This window comes from Macaca mulatta, chromosome 12, assembly GCF_049350105.2.
Source record: "Macaca mulatta isolate MMU2019108-1 chromosome 12, T2T-MMU8v2.0, whole genome shotgun sequence".
Lineage (NCBI taxonomy): Eukaryota > Metazoa > Chordata > Mammalia > Primates > Cercopithecidae > Macaca > Macaca mulatta.
The window spans coordinates 107,405,895-107,425,242 of record NC_133417.1 but is presented as its reverse complement, the minus strand read 5'-3'; the positions used below and the strand labels follow the sequence as shown (position 1 = coordinate 107,425,242).

The 19,348-nt window shown below is 44.9% G+C and overlaps 1 protein-coding gene and 1 pseudogene across 1 annotated transcript in view; one reads left to right on the top strand and one right to left on the bottom strand.

Annotated features, from left to right (window-relative positions):
- Positions 1–17,833: 17,833 nt before the first annotated feature.
- On the bottom strand, positions 17,834–18,177 carry LOC704917 (short transmembrane mitochondrial protein 1 pseudogene; annotated as a pseudogene).
- Positions 18,178–19,037: 860 nt separating this feature from the next.
- Positions 19,038–19,348, top strand: part of SUMO1 (small ubiquitin like modifier 1) — a 32,394-nt gene continuing 32,083 nt past the window's right edge. Inside the window, exon 1 of the mRNA NM_001195642.1 lies at positions 19,038–19,195. Coding sequence (NP_001182571.1) covers positions 19,184–19,195 — 12 coding nt within the window. The 5' untranslated portion in view covers positions 19,038–19,183. The remainder of the gene's footprint in view (positions 19,196–19,348) is intronic.

The following is a 19,348-nucleotide window of genomic DNA, read 5'->3' as shown; positions in this document are numbered from 1 at the left end:
CGGCCTCCCAAAGTGCTGGGATTACAGGCGTGAGCCACCGCGCCCGGCCCACTTTTTTCTTTAATTTTTTTTTTTTCCACCAAGACAGAGTCCTGCTTTGTCACCCAGGCTAGAATGCAGTGGTGTGATCTTGGCTCACTGCAACCTCTACCTCCCAGGCTCAAGAAATCCTGCAACCTCAGCCTCCCAAGCAGCTGGGACCACAGGCCTGTGCCACTATGTCCAGCTAATTTTTGCATTTTTTGTAGAGACAGGGTTTCACTTTGTTGTCCAGGCTGGTCTCGAACTACCAAGCCCAAGCGATCCATCTGCCTCAGCATTCCAAAGTACTGGGATTACAGGTGTGAGCCACTGTGCCCTGATTACACTTTTTAAGAAGAAAGCAAGCCCACGACTCCTTCAGTTTTTGAGCAAGTGAACCAAGGAAGATTCAGTCTACTCTTAGGAAGTATTACCAATGCTTGTACCATAGCAAAAGCTAACATTCATTCCTTTAATAGAGTGTTTCTTAAGTGAAAGTTTTTCTTTTTCTTTTTCTTTTTTTTTTTTTTGAGCCAGAGTTTCGCTTCTGTTGCTCAGGCTGGAGTGCAATGGCGTGATCTTGGCTCACCGCAACCTCCACCTCCCGGGTTCAAGTGATTCTCCTGCCTCAGCTTCCTGAGTAGGTGGGAGTACAGGCACAGGCCACCACACCCAGCTAATTTTTGTATTTTTAGTAGAGACAGGGTTTCACCATGTTGGCCAAGATGGTCTCGATCTCCTGACCTTGTTATCTGCCCGCCTCAGCCTCCCAAAGTGCTGGAATTACAGGCGTGAGCCACTGTGCCTGGTCAACAGCTTTTCTTTATCCCAAGGTGTCACCACCAAAAAAAAACTTTATGGGGCCAGCCGCGGTGGCTCACACCTGTAATCCCAGCACTTTGGGAAGCCGAGGTGGGGGGATCACGAGGTCAGGAGATGAAGACCATCCTGGCCAACATGGTGAAACTCCGTCTCTACTAAAAATACAAAAATTAACTGGGCATGGTGGCACGTGCCTGTAATCCCAGCTATTAGGAGGACTGAGGCAGGAGGATCACTTGAACCCAGGAGGCGGAGGTTGCAGTGAGCCAAGATCGTGCCACTGCACTCCAGCTTGGCGACACAGTGAGACTCCGTCTAAAAACCAACCAACCAACCAACCAACCAAACAAACAAACAAAAATCCCTTTATGAAATCAATGATGCTCAAATCACTGTAATAAATATAATATAGAGAGCTTGGAAATTTGGGAATTTCTGGACCCTGCCCACAGAGTTTGAATCAATAGGTCTAGAGTTGGGCCTGAAGTCTGGCTTTTTAAATACAGAAACTAGGCAATTCTGATTCATGGAGTCCAAGAATAAAAAATTTCAGAAGCATTAATTAAAAGGATTCTGAGAAATTGTTTTAAAAACATTATTTTAAACGATCTAAAGTGAACTTTAATTTTTAAGGTTATGGACTTCCACCTTTAGTAAGGGGACTAGGTAGCTAAGACCAGCCCTATTACTGAGGAAAACTGGAAAAGTTGAATAAAATATTTCCTAAAAATTTGCTTGAAGTCATCTAAGAGTTATGAAGGGTAGTGAAGAAGACCAAGATCTTGGAAAGTAGAAGAATCTAGAGGAGTGAGTTCAAGATCTGTTGTCATTTCCCCCCTTTGGCATTTGCCAACTATAGTAGAAGTGGCTGGAAGGCTGAGCAGTGCTTTCAACATTTTGTTAGTTCAGGCATACAAGTTATAAACTAGCTCCATCCCAGCAATGAACAAGTGAAATTTGAAATTAGAAACACACCATTTATGGCCAGGTGCAGTGGCTCCTGCCTGTAATCTCAGCACTTTGGGAGACCGAGGTGGGCAGATCACCTGAGGTCAGGAGTTCGAGACTAGGCTGGCCAACATGGTGAAACCCCGCCTCTACTAAAAATACAAAAAATTAGCTGGGTGGCACGCATCTGTGATCCCAGCTACTTGGGAGGCTGAGGCAGGAGAATCACTTGAACCTGGGAGACGGAGGTTGCAGTGAGCTGAGATTGTGCCACTGCACTCCAGCATGGGCGACAGAGTGAGACTCCATCTCAAAAAAAAAAAAAAAAAGCAACAAAACAAAACCACCATTTACCATTAGCATCAACCGCAATGAAATATTTAGGTATAAATCTATAAAATATGTTAAAATCTATATGAAGAAACCTACAAAACTCTGATGAAAAAAATCAATAAATAACTAAATAATGAAGGATTTCTATGTTATGGATAAGAAGGCTCAATGTTGTTTGTTAGATGTCAGTTCTTCCCAACCTGATCTATAGATTCAGTGCAATCCCAATCAAAATCACAGCATGTAATTTTGTGCATATCAACATATCAATTCTAAAGTTCATATGGAAGCTGAGTGCAGTGGCTCACACCTGTAATCCCAACACTTTGGGAGGCTGAGGTGGGTGGATTGCTTCAGCACAGGGATTTGAGACCAGCCTGGGAAACATGAGGAAACCCCGTTGCTACAAATATACCAAAATTAGCTGGTCGTGGTGGCACGCGCCTGTCATCCCAGCTACTTGGGAGGTTGATGTGGGAGGATGTCTTGAGCCTAGGAGGCAGAGGTTGCAGTGAACCGTGGTTGCACTGCACTGCAGCCTGGGTGACAGAGCCAGACCCTGTCTCAAAAAAATAAGCAACGGCCGGGTGTGGTTGCTCACACCTGTAATCCCAGCACTTTGGGAGGCCGAGGCAGGCGAATCACTTGAGGCCAGGAGTTCGAGACCAGCCTGGCCAACATGGTAAAACTACTTCTGGCCGGGCGCGGTGGCTCAAGCCTGTAATCCCAGCACTTTGGGAGGCCGAGACGGGCGGATCACAAGGTCAGGAGATCGAGACCAGCCTGGCTAATACGGTGAAACCCCGTCTCTACTAAAAAATAAAAAAAACTAGCCGGGTGAGGTGGCGGGCGCCTGTAGTCCCAGCTACTCGGGAGGCTGAGGCAGGAGAATGGCGTAGACCCGGGAGGCGGAGCTTGCAGTGAGCTGAGATGCGGCCACTGCACTCCAGCCTGGGCGACAGAGCGAGACTCCGTCTCAAAAAAAAAAAAAAAAAAAAAAAAACAAACTCTATTTCTACTAAAATTACAAAAGTTAGCCAGGCATGGTGGGGGGGCACCTGTAATCCCAGCTGCTCAGGAGGCTGAGGCAGGAGAACTGCTTGAACCCAGGAGGCAGAGGTTGCGGTGAGCCAACATTGTGCCACTGCACTCCAGCCTGGGCAACAGAGTGAGATTCTGTCTCAAAAAAAAAAAAAACAAAAACAAACCCATAGAATGTCGAACACCAAGAGTGAACTTTAATGTAAACTATTAATTTGGGGTGCTAATGATGCATCAACATACGTTTATCAATTATAATAATTTATATCATTCTGTTGTGGGACATTGATAGTGTGCGATGCATGGGGGATGTGGGCACTGTACTTCCTGCTAAATTTTGTTGTGAACCTAAAACTGCTCTAAAACCAAAGTCTATTTAGAAGGAAAAACAGTTGAGTATATCAAGTGTAGAAGCCCTAGCAAACACCCCAAGATTTGGAATGGAACATCTAAGGGTAGACTCTTGAGACTAAGGATAAAACAGAACTGGCATGAATTGCAGCCCAGCTTTGAGAATTCTGGCAGGTAGAAAATCTCAGTCCCTAAAATTGGATTAAGGTGACTCTGGGTTCCTAGTGCCCTAGGACAAAACTCCTCTCTGAAGGAAGAAAATATTAATACAGATTATTTCAGCAATGTTTCAAATACAGTGCCTAGCACATAATCAAAGATAATGAGGAGATAATGTGAATGAGAATCAAAAGAAGCAAGTGCTTCCAGGGGCTCTAGAATGATCAGAAACAGGATCTAAAATAACTGTGTTAATTATTGTTAAGGTATATAGAGAATGTCAACTGAGAATTTGAAATTATTAACAAAGACATAGCAAATTTGAAAAAGACCAATAGAAATTGTAGGACTGAAAAACTATAATACAGATTAAGAATTATATGGGCCAGGCATGGTGGCTCACGCCTGTAATCCCAGCACTTTGGGAGGCCGAGGCCGGTGGATCACGAGGTCAGGAGTTCAAGACCAGCCTGGCCAACATGGTGAAACCCCGCCTCTACTAAAAATACAAAAACATTAGCCAGGTGTGGTGGCGCGCGCCTGTAGTCCCAGCTACTCAGGGAGGCTGAGGCAGAGAATTGCTTGAACCTGGGAGGCGGAGGTTGCAGTAAGTCGAGATGGCGCCACTACACTCCAGCCTGGGCAACAGAGTGAGACCACGTCTCAAAAAAAAAAAAAAAAAGAATTATATGAATGGGGCACATCTGAAATGAGAACTAGTGAAATGTAAGGTAAGTCAGAAAACATTTCAGACTGAAACATGGTTTTAGAAGCTTTTCTAACCAGTCATAGAAAAATCCTTGTGTTTAATGTTCTGGGTTAAAAATGCTGTATGTGGAATTTATATGTCTCTTTCAATTAATGAATTAATTTTTGTTGAGGTAAAATTCATATAACCTACTATTGGCCATTTTAAAGTATACAATTCAGTGACACACAGTGCATTTACAATATCAGGCAACAACCACCTCTTTCTTTTCTTTTTTTTTTTTTTTTTTTTTTTAGACAGAGTCTTACTCTGTCACCAGGGCTGGAGTGCAGTGGCATGATCTCTACTCACTGCAACCTCCGCCCCCCTAGTTCAAGCGATTCTCCTGCCTCAGCTTACCGAATAGCTGGGACTACAGGCGCTTGCCACCATGCCCAGCTAATTTTTGTATTTTTAGTAGAGACAGGGTTTCACCATGTTGGCCAGGATGGTCTCTATATTTTGACCTCGTGATCCGCCCGCCTCGGCCTCCCAAAGTGCTGGGATCACAGGCATGAGCAATCGCGCCCGGCTTACCTCTCTCTAGTTTAAAATTTTTTCGTCACTCCAGAAAAATTCTCTATACCCAATAAATAACCACTCCCTATCCTCCCCTTCTCACATTCCTTGGGCACCACTGATCTGCTTTCTGTTTCTGTGGACTTGTCTATTGGGAATATTTCATAGAAGAGGAATCATATATGACCTCTTGTGCCCAGCTTCTTTTTTTTTTTTTTTGAGACGGAGTCTTGCTCTGTCGCCCAGGCTGGAGTGCAGTAGCTCACTGCAACGTCCAGCTCCTGGGTCTTGAATTCCTGGCCTCTGGTGATCTGCCCGCCGTGGCCTCTCAAAGTGCTGGGATTACAGGTGTAAGCCACCACGCCCTGCTTGATTTGTTTTTTTAGTTTATCAAAACAAGTCTTCTCTTAGAAAACATCACAAGTTGCACTTTTTTTTGTATAAATGTAGGGTAAGTGGGAAATCATTGTCTACAAATAGGGTGCAGTAGGAACTCTTGTGATTTTATTAAGAGTGTGTAGGCTGGGCGTGGTGGCTTACGCCTGTAATCTCAGCACTTTGGGAGGCTGAGGCAGGGGGATCACAAGGTCGGAAGTTTGAGACCAGCCTGGCCAATATGGTGAAACTGTCTCCACTAAAAATACAAAAGTTAGCACAGCTTGGTGGCAGGCGCCTATAGTCCCAGCTACTTGGGAGGCTGAGGCAGGAGAATTGCTTGAATCCTGGAGGCGGAGGTTGCAGTGAGCCAAGATCATGACACTGCACTTCAGCCTGGGCAACAGAGGGAGACTTCATTTCAAACAAACAAAATGAAGGCCGGGCGCGGTGGCTCAAGCCTGTAATCCTAGCACTTTGGGAGGCCGAGACGGGCGGATCACAAGGTCAGGAGATCGAGACCAGCCTGGCTAATACGGTGAAACCCCGTCTCTACTAAAAAATACAAAAAACTAGCCGGGTGAGGTGGCGGGCGCCTGTAGTCCCAGCTACTCGGGAGGCTGAGGCAGGAGAATGGCGTAGACCCGGGAGACGGAGCTTGCAGTGAGCTGAGATGCGGCCACTGCACTCCAGCCTGGGCGACAGAGCGAGACTCCGTCTCAAAAAAAAAAAAAAAAAAAAACAAAATGAAACAAAACAAACCCCGTGTATTAGTCAGGATAGGCCAGAATATGAAGCAATAATGGCTCTTGCTCAGATTGCATGTCTATTGTGTGTTGGCAAAGGTGGGGGGCTCTACTCATCACAGTCACTCAGACTCTCAGGCTAATGGCGCAGCCACTGTCTCCAAAGGTGCTGAACTTTGTACCAGAGGAAAACAGGATATTGAATGGTTTTATACTGTCAATTACATGTTCTGTTATATGTTCTCCTGTAAATGACATTTGTCACTTCCAGTCTTAACTCACTGGTCAATACTAGTCACAAGACCTTACCCAAGCAGCAGGAAGTGTAATTTTTTTTTTTTTTTTTTTTGAGATGGAGTCTTGCTCTGTCACCCAGGTTGGAGTGCAATGGCGCCATCTCGGCTCACTGCTACCTCTGCATTCTGGGTTCAAGCGATTCTCCCGTCTTAGCCTCCCAAATAGCTGAGATTACAGGTGCATGCCACCATGCCTGGCTAATTTTTGTATTTTTAGTAGAGACAGGGTTTCACCATGTTGGCTAGCCTGGTCTCAAACTCCTAACCTCAGGTGATCCTTCTGTCTTGGCCTCCAAAGTGCCGGGATTACAGGCGTGAACCACTGCATCCAGCCAGGAAGTGTAATCCCATTACAAGCCTTGAAGATTGAAAGTCCAAAAAAATTTGGTGAGAAGCATTCATAAACACCACCGTCTGCCTTTGTGGTCATAAACTTGGTTCACTTGATGCCTTTCTCCAGACATCAAGTTCAAGAGCCAGATTTTTGGCTAATGCACAATAGTCTATACAGTGGGGCAGCTGTGGGACAGTTGCTTTAGTACACCCAAAGCATGGATCTCTTTTGTTCTAGAGACCTATGAACTAAAGAGGCAAGATGTCTGTCCCACAAACTCAGTAAGCAACAGTGGAACAGGGACAGAGCATCTACAATTCAGTTCCCATTTGGAAGGGGAAGAATGGGAGGCATGCAGCAGTAATTGGTCAAAGAAGCCTTAATCCTTGTTGTGGGGAATGTGGCCTTGTTTAGGCCTTAATTCTGGTCCTTGGGAGGGGATCCTTTGCCCATCATTCTCAAGGCTTCTTATTGTTGCCCACTAGGAGGTTCTCCTTTTCTGTTATTTTCCTTGGTCTTATCTGAAGTGGACACTGTACATCATGACTTTTTCGGGGTTTGTTCAGGTTTGACAGCCTACTTTTTGCTCATCAGACATTGGAGGCTTAAGGTATTTTTTTGACTCTGTATTTGTGACTCTTTCCATTCAGAATTATGGTTTCTTTTGAAGCAATACAACTCTTTTAAGAAACTAGGTCTCTTGGGAAGTGCTGCTTCTTGCAGTGGGAGACTAGCTTATTTTGGGCCTATTTTCCTGTTAAGACCAATTAGAAAAAGTAGACCAAAAAAAAAAAAAAAGAGAGAGAGAGAGAAACATACTTGTTTTAAGGCATCTGAGACTTACCAAGGCAATGAGGATTTTGGGGGAAAAATCACAGAGAGAAGAGAAGCTCAGAGAAGCAAATCCTACTTTGGTGCTACTTTTCCCCTTGTGGAATTTACTAACCCAAAGGTGATGGCTGAGATGAGAAACTGGGCAAAAAGCAGTGGGCAAGAGTAGCTAAGCAGGGCTATTGGGTTGAGGAAACAAAATCTAGTGTTCAGCTGAAGAATACACATTTTTTTTCCTCAGGTACACATGGATCACTTACCAAAACTGACCGTATGCTAGGCCTTACAATAAGTCATGACAAATTTCAGATCATATAAAGTGTGTTCTTTGACCACAGTGAAATTAAGCTAGACATTAATAACAAAGAGATATTAGAAAATTCCTACTTTTTTTTATTATACTTTAAGTTCTAGGGTACATGTGCATAACGTGCAGGTTTGTTACATATGTATACTTGTGCCATGTTGGTGTGCTGTACCCATCAACTCGTCAGCACCCATCAACTCATCATTTACATCAGGTATAACTCCCAATGCAATCCCTCCCCCCAATTCTTACATATTTTTAAATTTAGGGATAAACTTCCAAATAATCTGTGAGTCACAGCTGGATATGGTGGCACATGCCTATAATCCCAGCTACTCTGGAGATTGAGGCAGGAAGATCCTGTGAGCCCAGCAGTTCAAAAACAGCTTGGGCAACATAGCAAGACCCCATCTTTAAAAAAATTCTTTAGAAAAGAAGAAACATCAGGGAACATTAAAAACATACTTCAAATTAAATAATAATGAAAATACTAGGTATGGAGCGGTGGCTCATGCCTATAATCCTAGGACTTTGGGAGGCTGAGGCAGGCTGACTGATCAAGCTCACAAGTGTGAGACCAGCCCGGGCAACATGGTAAGACCCTATCGCTAAAAAAATACAAAAAACACAAAAAATTAGCCGGGTGTGGTGGCACACAACTGTAGTTCCAGCTACTTGGAGGCTGAGGTGGGAGGATTACCTGAGCCCAGGAGGCAGAGGTGGCAGTGAGCTAAGATTGCACCACTGCACTCCAGCCTAAGCCACAGAGCAAGACTCCGTCTTAAAAAAAAATTATATGCTTTACTTTATACTTGATATATGTTTGAAGATAACAATACAAACATTATTATTACCAAACCAGTTTAAGATTTGTACTTCTTGTTCCTAGAATATATTTGATTAGGGTTGTACAATCGAATGACTGTCTTTGAAATAATTTCTCTAACTGAGGGGTCTAACATAATCAACTAGAGGAATTATACTGAAATTTGAGCCCAGGAGATTTCATTAATACTTAGGGCCAAACCGTTTTTATTTCAGAAGGAAAAATCAGATATATGACTGTTGCTATGGTCCAGCTTTGTAGAGCAAGTTTTATGAGATCTAGCGACTTAGGTCAAATACTTTGTTTAGGTATACCTCTATTAATGTTTTTCCTTGATTCCTCTTTCATTTGAATGGGCCATTTTCCTTTTGATTTCCAGAAAAATTTACTCTGATGTTAGTAAATATTTTAACAAATTTTATTCACAAATTTGATAAAAATAAATACAACTTATAACTTTTGAAATCAGAAACAAAAAAGTACGCCAGGTCCAAAAATCACCAATCAAATGAACATCTAAGTTATATTTTGGCTCTAAAAATCAAGTGGAAAAAAAATCACAGTAGGAAGTTTAATCTTTTTTTCTGTATCTTATCTCCTTTAACCCAATTAAAAAATTTTTTTTTCTATATCTTCTGACTCCTCTGCTTTCCCAAGTAAGAAAATAGAGTGTGGGGGATTGTGATTGCAGGCTGTTTCTGTTTCTAATTTTATGTACAATTCTATTCATAGAAGACAATGTTAATTGCACTGTAGTTTTTTTTCTTTTTGCGTTTTTGCTTTTTTTTTTTGAGATGGAGTCTCACTTTTTTGCCCAGGCTGGAGTGCAGTCCTGCCATGTTGGCTCACTGCAACCCCCGCCTCCTGGTTTCACGCCATTCTCCTGCCTCAGCCTCCCCAGTAGCTGGGACTACAGGCGCCCGCCACCACGCCCGGCTAATTTTTTTGTATTTTTAGTAGAGACGGGGTTTCACCATGTTAGCCAGGATGGTCTCGATCTCCTGACTTCGTGATCCGCCCACCTCGGCCTCCCAAAGTGCTGGGATTACAGGCGTGAGCCACCACGCCCGGCCTGTTGCACTGTAGTTTTATTGAGAAGTCCTGGCTGGGCACGGTGGCTCAAGCCTGAAATCCCAGCACTTTTGGAGGCTGAGGTGGGCAGATCACCTGAGGTCAGGAGTTTGAGAGCAGCCTGGCCAACATGGTGAAACCCCGTCTCAACTAAAAATACAAAAATTAGCCAGGTGTGGTGGTGCATGCCTGTATCCCAGCTCCTCGGGAGGCTGAGGCAGGAGAATCACTTGAACCGGGAGGTGGAGATTGCCCTGAAGCGAGTTCACACCACTGCACTCCAGCCTGTACACAGCCTGTACTCCGTCTGCACAACAGACGGAGACTCCATCTCAAAAAAAAAAAAAAAAAAAAAAAAAAAAAGAAAAGAAAAAGGAAAGAGGTCGGGCGCGGCGGCTCACTCCTGTAATCCCAACACCTTGGGAGGCTGCGGCAGGCGGATCACCTGAGGCCGGGAGTTGGAGACCAGCCTGACCAACATTGAGAAACCCTGTCTCTACTAAAAATACAAAATTAGCCAGGCATGGTAATTCAAGTAATGTTTACTTTTAATTTCTCCAAGAATCTTTTTTGAGAAATGTCATTAGTTTGGTCCAAGTTCTTCATGTTTCTCTCCCTCTACTTTCAGACCACCATTATAATTATTATTATCATTATTTGTTTTTTCAGAGACAGGGTCTTGCTTTGTTGCCCAGGCAGCGGCGTGATCACAGCTCACCGCAGCCTTAACCTCCTAAGCGCAAGTGATCCTCTCATCTCAATCTTCTGAGTAGCTGGGACTAAGGGTGTGTGCCATCACACCTGGATAATTTTTGTATTTTTTGTAGGGACAAGGTCTCACCATGTTTCCCAGGCTAGTCTTGAACTCCTGGCCTCAAGCAATCCTCCCACCTTGGCCTTCCAAAGTGCTGGGATTACAGGTGTGCACCCCGTGCCCAGCCCCAGACCTCCATTTCTTTCTTTAATTTACAAATTTGTCTTCCTTTGCTATTATCCACCAAATTCATTCACTGGTTCACTAGCTTCCCTACATTCCCAAGCCTTACTGCCATCTAGGGTGACTTCAATTTTTATATGATAACCCATCTGTATTAGTCTGTTTTCATTCTGCTATAAAGAACTGCCTGAGACTGGGTAATTTATAAAGGAAAGAGGTCTAATTGTCTCATGGTTCTGCATGGCTGGGGAGACCTCAGGAAACTTATAGTCATGGCGGAAGATAAAGGGGAAGCAAGTCACCTTCTTCACAAGGTGGCAGGAAGGAGAAATGCCAAGCCAAGCGGGAAGAGCCCCTTAAAAAAACCAACAGATATCGCAAGAACTCACTCGTTATCACAAGAACAACATGAGGAAACTGCTCCTATGATCCAATTACCCTCCACCTGGTCTCTCCCTTGACAAATGGCAATTATGGGGATTATAATTCAAGATGGGATTTGGGTGGGGGCACAAAGCCTAACCATATCACCATCCAACACGCTAACCTAATCTTATATTCCTCCATCTCTTATTACACAAGACACTTTAGCCACTCATTTCCAAGGCCACACCTTGACCCTTGTCATTACCAAAAATTTCTTCACCTCTAAAACCTTAAATCCAAGTCACTCTCTTATTGCCATAACACGCCTGAGGAACATAATAACTCCTAGAAGTAACTGTGTTTTATTATAGTAGTGATTCTCAAGGTGAGGAGCGAGATAGAAAGGAGTAAACTCCCAAGGGTACAGCATTAATCTGCATCCCAGAGGTTTGCTTGATTTGAAAACCTCCACTGGCAATTTTTTTTTTTTCTTTAAGAGAAGGAGGCTTGCTTTGTTACCTAGGCTGGAGTGCAGTGGAATAATCATGACCCACTGCAACCTTGAACTCCTGGGCTAAAATGATCCTCCCGGTTCAGCCTCCTGAGTAGCTAGGACTACAGGTATGTGCCACTACGCCTGGCTAGTTTTTAAATTTTATTGTAGAGATGGGGTCTTGCTTCATTGTCCAGGCTAGTCTCAAACTCCTGGCCTCAAGTGATCTTCCACCTTGGCCTCTCAAAGCTCTGGGATTACAGGTGTATGCCCTGCACCTGGTTCACAAGTGATTTTGATAGGCCTCCTATAGGTAGCATTTCTCCTGCCCTCTGTACCTATTGTAAATCACTGAAGGAACTGGAGTCAAAATCTCTTGGGTTTAAATCTTGATTCCCTCCCTGACTTGAGTAAGTTATCCATTTTTGCATCTGTTTTCTCATCTATGAGGATAGAATTATTTCTTGCTTTATAAGATTATGTGAGATAATAAATGTACAGTATTTAAATACTGTACACTCAATACATGTTAACAATTATCATCATCATCCTCATCATCAACATTTATATGCCAATGGCTTCCACATTTCTTATCTTCAGCTCAGATTTCTCTCAGTGCTCAAAATGGTAATCAATTGCTTCTTTGAAATCTCCCTTTGGAAGACTTTGGATACTGTACATTATATTTAAACCTTATTTTTTTTCAACTGGGTGCAGTGGTTAATGCCTGTAATCCCAGCACTTTGGGAGGCCAAGGCAGGCGGATCAATTGAGGTCGAGTTTGAGACCAGCCTGGGCAACATAGTGAAACCCCATGTACGCCGGGCGCGGTGGCTCAAGCCTGTAATCCCAGCACTTTGGGAGGCCGAGGCGGGCGGATCACAAGGTCAGGAGATCGAGACCACAGTGAAACCCCGTCTCTACTAAAAATACAAAAAATTAGCCGGGCGCGGTGGCGGGCGCCTGTAGTCCCAGCTACTCAGGAGGCTGAGGCAGGAGAATGGCGGGAACCCGGGAGGCGGAGCTTGCAGTGAGCCGAGATCGTGCCACTGCACTCCAGCCTGGGCAACAGCGTGAGACTCCGTCTCAAAAAAAAAAAAAAAAAAAAAAAAAAAAAAAAGAAACCCCATGTAAATGTAAAAATTAGCTGGGCCTGGTAGTGTGTGCCTGTAATCCCAGCTACTCGGGAGGCTGAGGCAGGAGAATCACTTGAACCTGGGAGGTGGAGGTTGCAGTAAGTCAAGATCACACTACTGCCCTCCATTCTGGACAACAGAGTGAGACTCCATCTCAAAAAAAAAAAAAAAAAAAAGAGTCCTTCTAAGAGGGAGACAAAGCTGGCACGGTGGCTCACACCTGTAATCCCAGCACTTTGGGAGGCCGAGGTGGGTGGATCATGAGGTCAGGAGATCGAGACCATCCTGGCCAACATGGTGAAACCCCATCTCTACTAAAATACAAAAAAAAAAAAAGAGCGAGACAAAAGGGTCAAAGGGTCAGAGTTGGAGAAGAAAATGTGCCAGGCTGGGCACCATGATGAGAGTCTGTCTCTACAAGAAACTTTAAAAAATTAACCCGGTGCAGTGGTGTGCACCTTCTAGCTACTTGAGAGGTTGAGGTAGGAGAATCACTTGAGTCCAAGAAGTAGAGGCTGCAATGAGCTGTGTTTGCACCATTGCACTCCAGCCTGGGTGACAGAGCAAGGCTCTGTCTCAAAAAAAGAAAATAGGACCATGGAATCAGAGGAGAGAGAGAAAGAGGAAAAAAAGAGAAAGAGGGAGAAGGGGGAAAGGGAGAGAGAAAGAAAGAAGGAAGGGGACAAAGGAAGAGTGAGATATTTGAAGATGCTGAGCTGCTGTTCTTGGATGGAGAAAGGGGACACAAACCAAAGGATGCAACCAGTCTCTAAAAGCTGTAAGAGCCAAGGAAACATTCTTCCCTAGTCTTCAGAAGGAACACAACCCAACAGACAACTTGATTTTAGGACTTCTGACTTCCAGAACTGTAAGATTTGTGTTGCTGTAAACTATGAAGTATGTGGTAGTCTGTTTTAGCAGCAATAGGAAACTGAAACATTTTGTTAAATTTCTTTAACAAATTTAACAAAATTTGCTTAAGTTCATTTTTTAAAATATTCTGTGTGAAGAAATACAGCCAGCCATTTCTGCTCCATACAATGGCTATCTTAAGGAAAAGCACACCTAAGATAGTTTCCATTGTGAGCTGATTTAGCCACTTTATTATTTTTATTTTATTTTTTTTGAGATGGAGTTTCACTCTTGTTGCCCAAGCTGGAGTGCAATGGTGTGATCTCGGCTCACTGCAACCTCCGCCTCCCGGGTTCAAATGATTCTCCTGCCTCAGCCTCCGGAATGGCTGGGATTACAGGTGCCCGCCACCACGCCTGGCTAATTTTTTTTGGTATTTTTAGTAGAAACAGGGTTTCACCACGTTAGCCAGGCTAGTCTTGAACTCCTGACCTCAGGTGATCCACCCGTCTAGGCTTCCCAAACTGCTGGGATTACAGGCATGAGCCACCGTGCTTGGTGCCACTTTATTTTTTATTAAAAATTTTTAAATTTTATTTATTTTTTTTTTGAGACGGAGTCTGGCTCTGTCGCCCAGGCTGGAGTACAGTGGCCGGATCTCAGCTCACTGCAAGCTCCGCCTCCCGGGTTCACGCCATTCTCCTGCCTCAGCCTCCCGCGTAGCTGGGACTACAGGCGCCCGCCACCTCGCCCGGCTAATTTTTTTTTTTTTGTAAAAAATTTTTAAATTTTAATAAAAATTAAAAGCCAGGCACGGTAACTCATGCCTGTAATCCCAGCACTTTGGGAGGCCGAAGCAGGTGGATCATGAGGTCAGGAGATGGAGACCATCCTGGCTAACACGGCGAAACCCCATGTCTACCAAAAATACAAAAAATTAGCCGGGCATGGTGGTGGGTGCCTGTAGTCCCAGCTACTCAGGAAGCTGAGGCAGGACAGTGGGGTGAACCTGGGAGGCGGAGGTTGCAGTGAGTCATCGTGCCACTGCACTCCAGCCTGGGCGACAGAGCGAGACTCAATCTCAAAAAAAAAAAAAAAAAAAAAAAAAAAAAAAGACTAACCAAGTGCTGTAGTTAGAAGAGTGGAAAAAGTGAAACAAGGAGTCTAATCTGTAACTGACTATGAACAATCAATTGAGATAACTCACTACCTTCAGAGAAGTCTAATTAAAAAAAAATGAAACACTGGGCCAGGTACAGTGGCTCACGCGTGTAATCTTAGCACTTTGGGAGGGCAAGGTGGGTGGATCTCTTGAGGCCAGGAATTTGAGACCAGCTTGGCCAATATGGCAAAACTCTGTTGCTACTAAAAATACAAAAATTACCTGGGTGTGGTGGCATGCGCCTGTAGTCTCAGCTTCTTGGAAGTCTGAAGCAGGAGAATCGCTTGAACCTGGGAGGCAGATGTTGCAGTGAGTCAAGATCTTGCCACTGTACTCCAGCTTGGGCAAGAATTGCTTGAACCTGGGAGGCGGAGGTTGCAGTGAGCCCAGATCGTGCCATTGCACTCCAGCCTGGGCGACAAAAGCGAAACTCTATTTCAAAAGAAAAGAAAAAACGCTTAAGAATTACTGCTCAGTCTGGGCGAGGTAGCTCACGCCTGTAATTCCAGCACTCTGGGAGGCTGAGGCCGGCAGATCTTGAGACCATCTTGGCCAACATGGTGAAACCCCATCTCTACTAAAAATACAAAAAATTAGCTGGGTGCGGTGGCACGCGCCTGTAGTCCCAGGTATTCGGGAGGCTAAGGCAGGAGAATTGCTTGAACTTAGGAGGCAGAGGTTGCAGTGAGCCGAGATAGTGCCACTGCACTCCAGCCTGGTGACAGAGTGAGACTCTGTCTCAAAAAAAAAAAAAAAAAAAAAAAAAAAAAAAAGGAACTACTGCTCTAGCTTATTTCAGCTTACTCTCTGACATTCAATTTAGATGTTATTTATTTATTTATTTTGGAAGCTTTTCCTGACCAGCTGGCTTGGATGTAGGCTCCTTTAATAATCCTCTTCAGCTAGTACTAGCAGCTCTTTTCAAGGCCATTGTATTTTTTAAAAATATAATGGTTTTACTGAGATAATTAGCATATACTGCTCACCTCTTTAAAATATATAATTTTTAGTGTATTCATATAGCTGTGCAACCATCACCAATCAATTTTAGAGCATTTTCATCACTTCCAAAAGGAACTCTGTACTCATCAGCAGTCACTCTCTATTTTCTCCCTAATCCTTCAGCCCTAGTAGTAGGCTGGAGCAGTAGCTCACTAATGTTGCTGTGAACATTAGTGTACATGCTTTTGTTATATGTTTTATTTTTATTTTTAGAAACAGAGTATATTAGTCTGTTCTCACATTGCTGTAAAGAGCTGCCTTAGACTGGGTAATTCATGAAGAGAAGAGTTTTAATTGACTCATAGGTCTGCAGGCCTAACAGGAAGCATGACTGGAAGGCCTCAGGAAACTTAACAATCATGGACCAAGGCAAAGGGGAAGCTAGCACCTTCTTCACATGAGAGCAGGAGAAAAAGAGAGTGAAGGGGAAAGTACTACCCACTTTTAAGCAACCAGATCTCGTGAGAACTCACTCACTATATCAAGAACAGCAAGGGGAAAATCTGCCCCCATTATTCAATCGCCTCCCACCAAGTCCTTCCCCCAACATTGGAAATTACAACTGGACAGGAGATTTGGGTGGGGACACACAGCCAAACCATATCACAGGGTCTCACTGTGTTGTCCAGGCTAGAATGCTATAATAGCTCACTGTAATCTTGAACTCTTGGCCTCAAGGCATCTTCCTGCCTTGGCCTCCCAAAGTGCTGGGATTACAGGCATGTGCCACTGAGTCTGGAATGGATATATGTTTTCAATTCTCTTGGGTATATACCTAGGAGCGAAATGTCTGGGTCTTATGGTGACTTTATGTTTTACAATTTTGGGAACTGACAGCCAGTTTTTCAAAACATTTTTGTTTTTTGAGACAGGGTCTTGCTATGTTGCCCAGCCTATAGTGCATTGACTTTTCACAGGCTTGATCATAGCATAGCCCACTGAAGCTTCCACCACCTGGCCTCAAGGGATCCTTGTGCCTCAGCCTCCCAAGTAGCTAGGACTGTAGGCCAGTGCTACTATGCCTAGCCTAAAGCATTTTACATTCCTATTAGCAGGGTATAAGGGTTCTAATTTCTCCATAGCCTTGTCAACACTTGTTATTTTCTGTCTTTTTGAACATAGCCCTTCTAGTGGGTATAAAGTGGTATCTCCTTGTTTTTTTTTTTTTTTTTTTTTTTTTTGAGACGGAGTCTCACTCTGTCACCCAGTCTCAAGCTGGAGTGCAATGGCGTGATCTCAGCTCACTGCAGCTTCCTCTGCCTCCCAGGTTCAAGCGATTCTCCTGCCTCAGTCTCCCGAGTAACTGGGATTACAGGCCTGCGCCACCATGCCTGGCTAGCTTTTGCATTTTTAGTAGAGATGGGGTTTCACCATGTTGGCCAGCCTGGTCTCCAACTCCTGACCTCAGGTGATCTGCGTGTCTTGGCCTCCCAAAGTGCTGGGATTACAGGTATGAACCACTGCACCCGATCATTTTGTTTGTTTGTTTGTTTTATTTTTTTGAGACAAGGTCTCACTCTGTTGCCCAGGCTGGAGTGGAGTGGGATGATCTTGGCACACTGCAACATGTTGCCCAAGCTGGTCTTGAACTCCTGGGCTCAGGAGATCTGCCCACCTGGGCCTCCCAAAGTGCTGGGATTATAGATGTGAGCTGTGGTTCCCGGCCTCCTTGTGTTCTTTTTTTTTTTTTCTTTGAGATGGTGACCAAAACAACAACAACAACAAAAAAACAAAAAACAAAACAGTCATTCTTTTGCATGTGGACGTCTAGTTGTGCTAGTACCAATTGTTGAAAAGACTGTTCTTTCACCATTGATTTGTCTTGGTGTTTTTGTTGATGTAAATGTGAGGGTTATTGATTTATTTCAGGATTCTCAATTCTATTTGTTTATATTCTTATCCTCCATGAGTATGCCCGTAGGGCCACTGTTTGTGCCAGTAGGGCCATCGTGCTTTACAGAAGAAATTTAAGAAAAATCATTTTTTTCATTAAAAGTCATGTTTACTAATCTAGCACCATAATTCCAGTCTTAGAACCTCCCATGCAATTGGAAAGGGAATATGTGAAGAGGTGAGAGTTGGAGATGTAGGGTAGTTCTCAAATTGAGGCCCCATTTTGCTTGCTCTAAAGCCAAAAACACAGGTTCTAGCAAAGAAGAGGAGCCCAGTGGCTGGAGATGAAAACAAAAGCTTTTGGTTCAGATGGTAAAGGAGGCCCTCAAGGGCAGTAGAATCAGTGTATCTGGAAGGCAGTGCTGGAGGCATTCTCATGAAGTAGGGGGTTTCTTCTTGGCATCCAAGTCCTTTTTAATTTCTTCAAGTTTTTTAGCCAGGTTTGGTATGTCATAGTTCTGAGCCAGATACATTCCAACCACGTTGCCCAATGTAAATCCAAGCAGGAACTGGAACATGATGTTGGTGGGAGGGCCAGGAGGGCGCAAAGGGCTGCTGCAGCTCGGCGGGCCGGTCGGAGCCTGCTTCTCCATGCGCGAGGCGCGGAACCGCACCCCCTCCTCCTTTTTTTTTGAGTCGGAGTTTCGCTCTGGTCACCCAAGCTGGAGTGCAATGGCGTGGATCTCGTCTCACTGCAATCTCCGCCTCCCAGGTTCAAGCGATTCTCCAGCCTTAGCCTCCCTAGTAGCTGTGATTATAGGTGTCAGCCAACACGCCCGTCTAATTTTTGTATTTTTAGTAGAGACGTGGTTTCACCGTGTTGGCCAGGCTGGTCTCGAACTCCCGATCTCTGGTGATCCGCCCGCCTTGGCCTCCCAAACTGTTGGGATTACAGGCGTGAGCCACAGCGCCCTGCCAAGAAGAATCATTCTTTAACCTTAACGCAAAGCAACCAATTCAAGGGTTGGAATTACCCACCCCCTATTTAGAACTTTCAGCAGCGGTCTTCAGCATCAGTAGCCATCAAGATTGTGTTGGGTCGTTGATTTCTTGTTGTTTTAAATCACGGTCATGTGTTTGGCAAGAGTGCTGGTCAACGGAAAATGTTAGTTCTAGAGCTGGCATTCAAATAAACATATTTGGGGGTGGGAGGTTGATGAGCAAGGCTGGGAGGAGACAAAAGAAGTATCCCGGCTCAGTCGTCAGAGACGCGCAAGGTGTAATGGAGAGAGGAATCTAGGCTGTGAGTGGCTCCAAACACTGAGACATGGAGCCAGGACTTCTGCTCCTGGGGGATGGCCCTAGTACTGATGCGCTGGACCTTGAAAGAGCTGACAAAACTGCCGTTCACCCGCGCGACCACCGGCAAAGCAGCTCCACAGCCCGCCCCTCCTCTTGGCCGCTCCCCCACCCATTTTCCCGCCTTGTCTTTCCTCTCTTCTCTCTCTCCCTCCTCCCTGCGCGTAGCGGAAGTGACGCGAGGCGTAGCGGAAGTTACTGCAGCCGCGGTGTTGTGCTGTGGGGAAGGGAGACGGATTTGTAAATCCCGGAGCGAGGTTCTGCCTACCCGAGGCCGCTGCTGTGCGGAGACCCCCGGGTGAAGCCACCGTCATCATGTCTGACCAGGTACCGGGCTGGGAGCCATCCAACGGCGGTGGCCAGGGCCTTCCCTGCAGGTCTGCCTGCCGCTAGGCTGGGGTCGGGGATGGAGGCGCGGGGGAGGGGAGCGCGGAATGGGGGAGGGGGCGGCCGGTGGGGAGTGGGCAGGCGAGGGAGGGG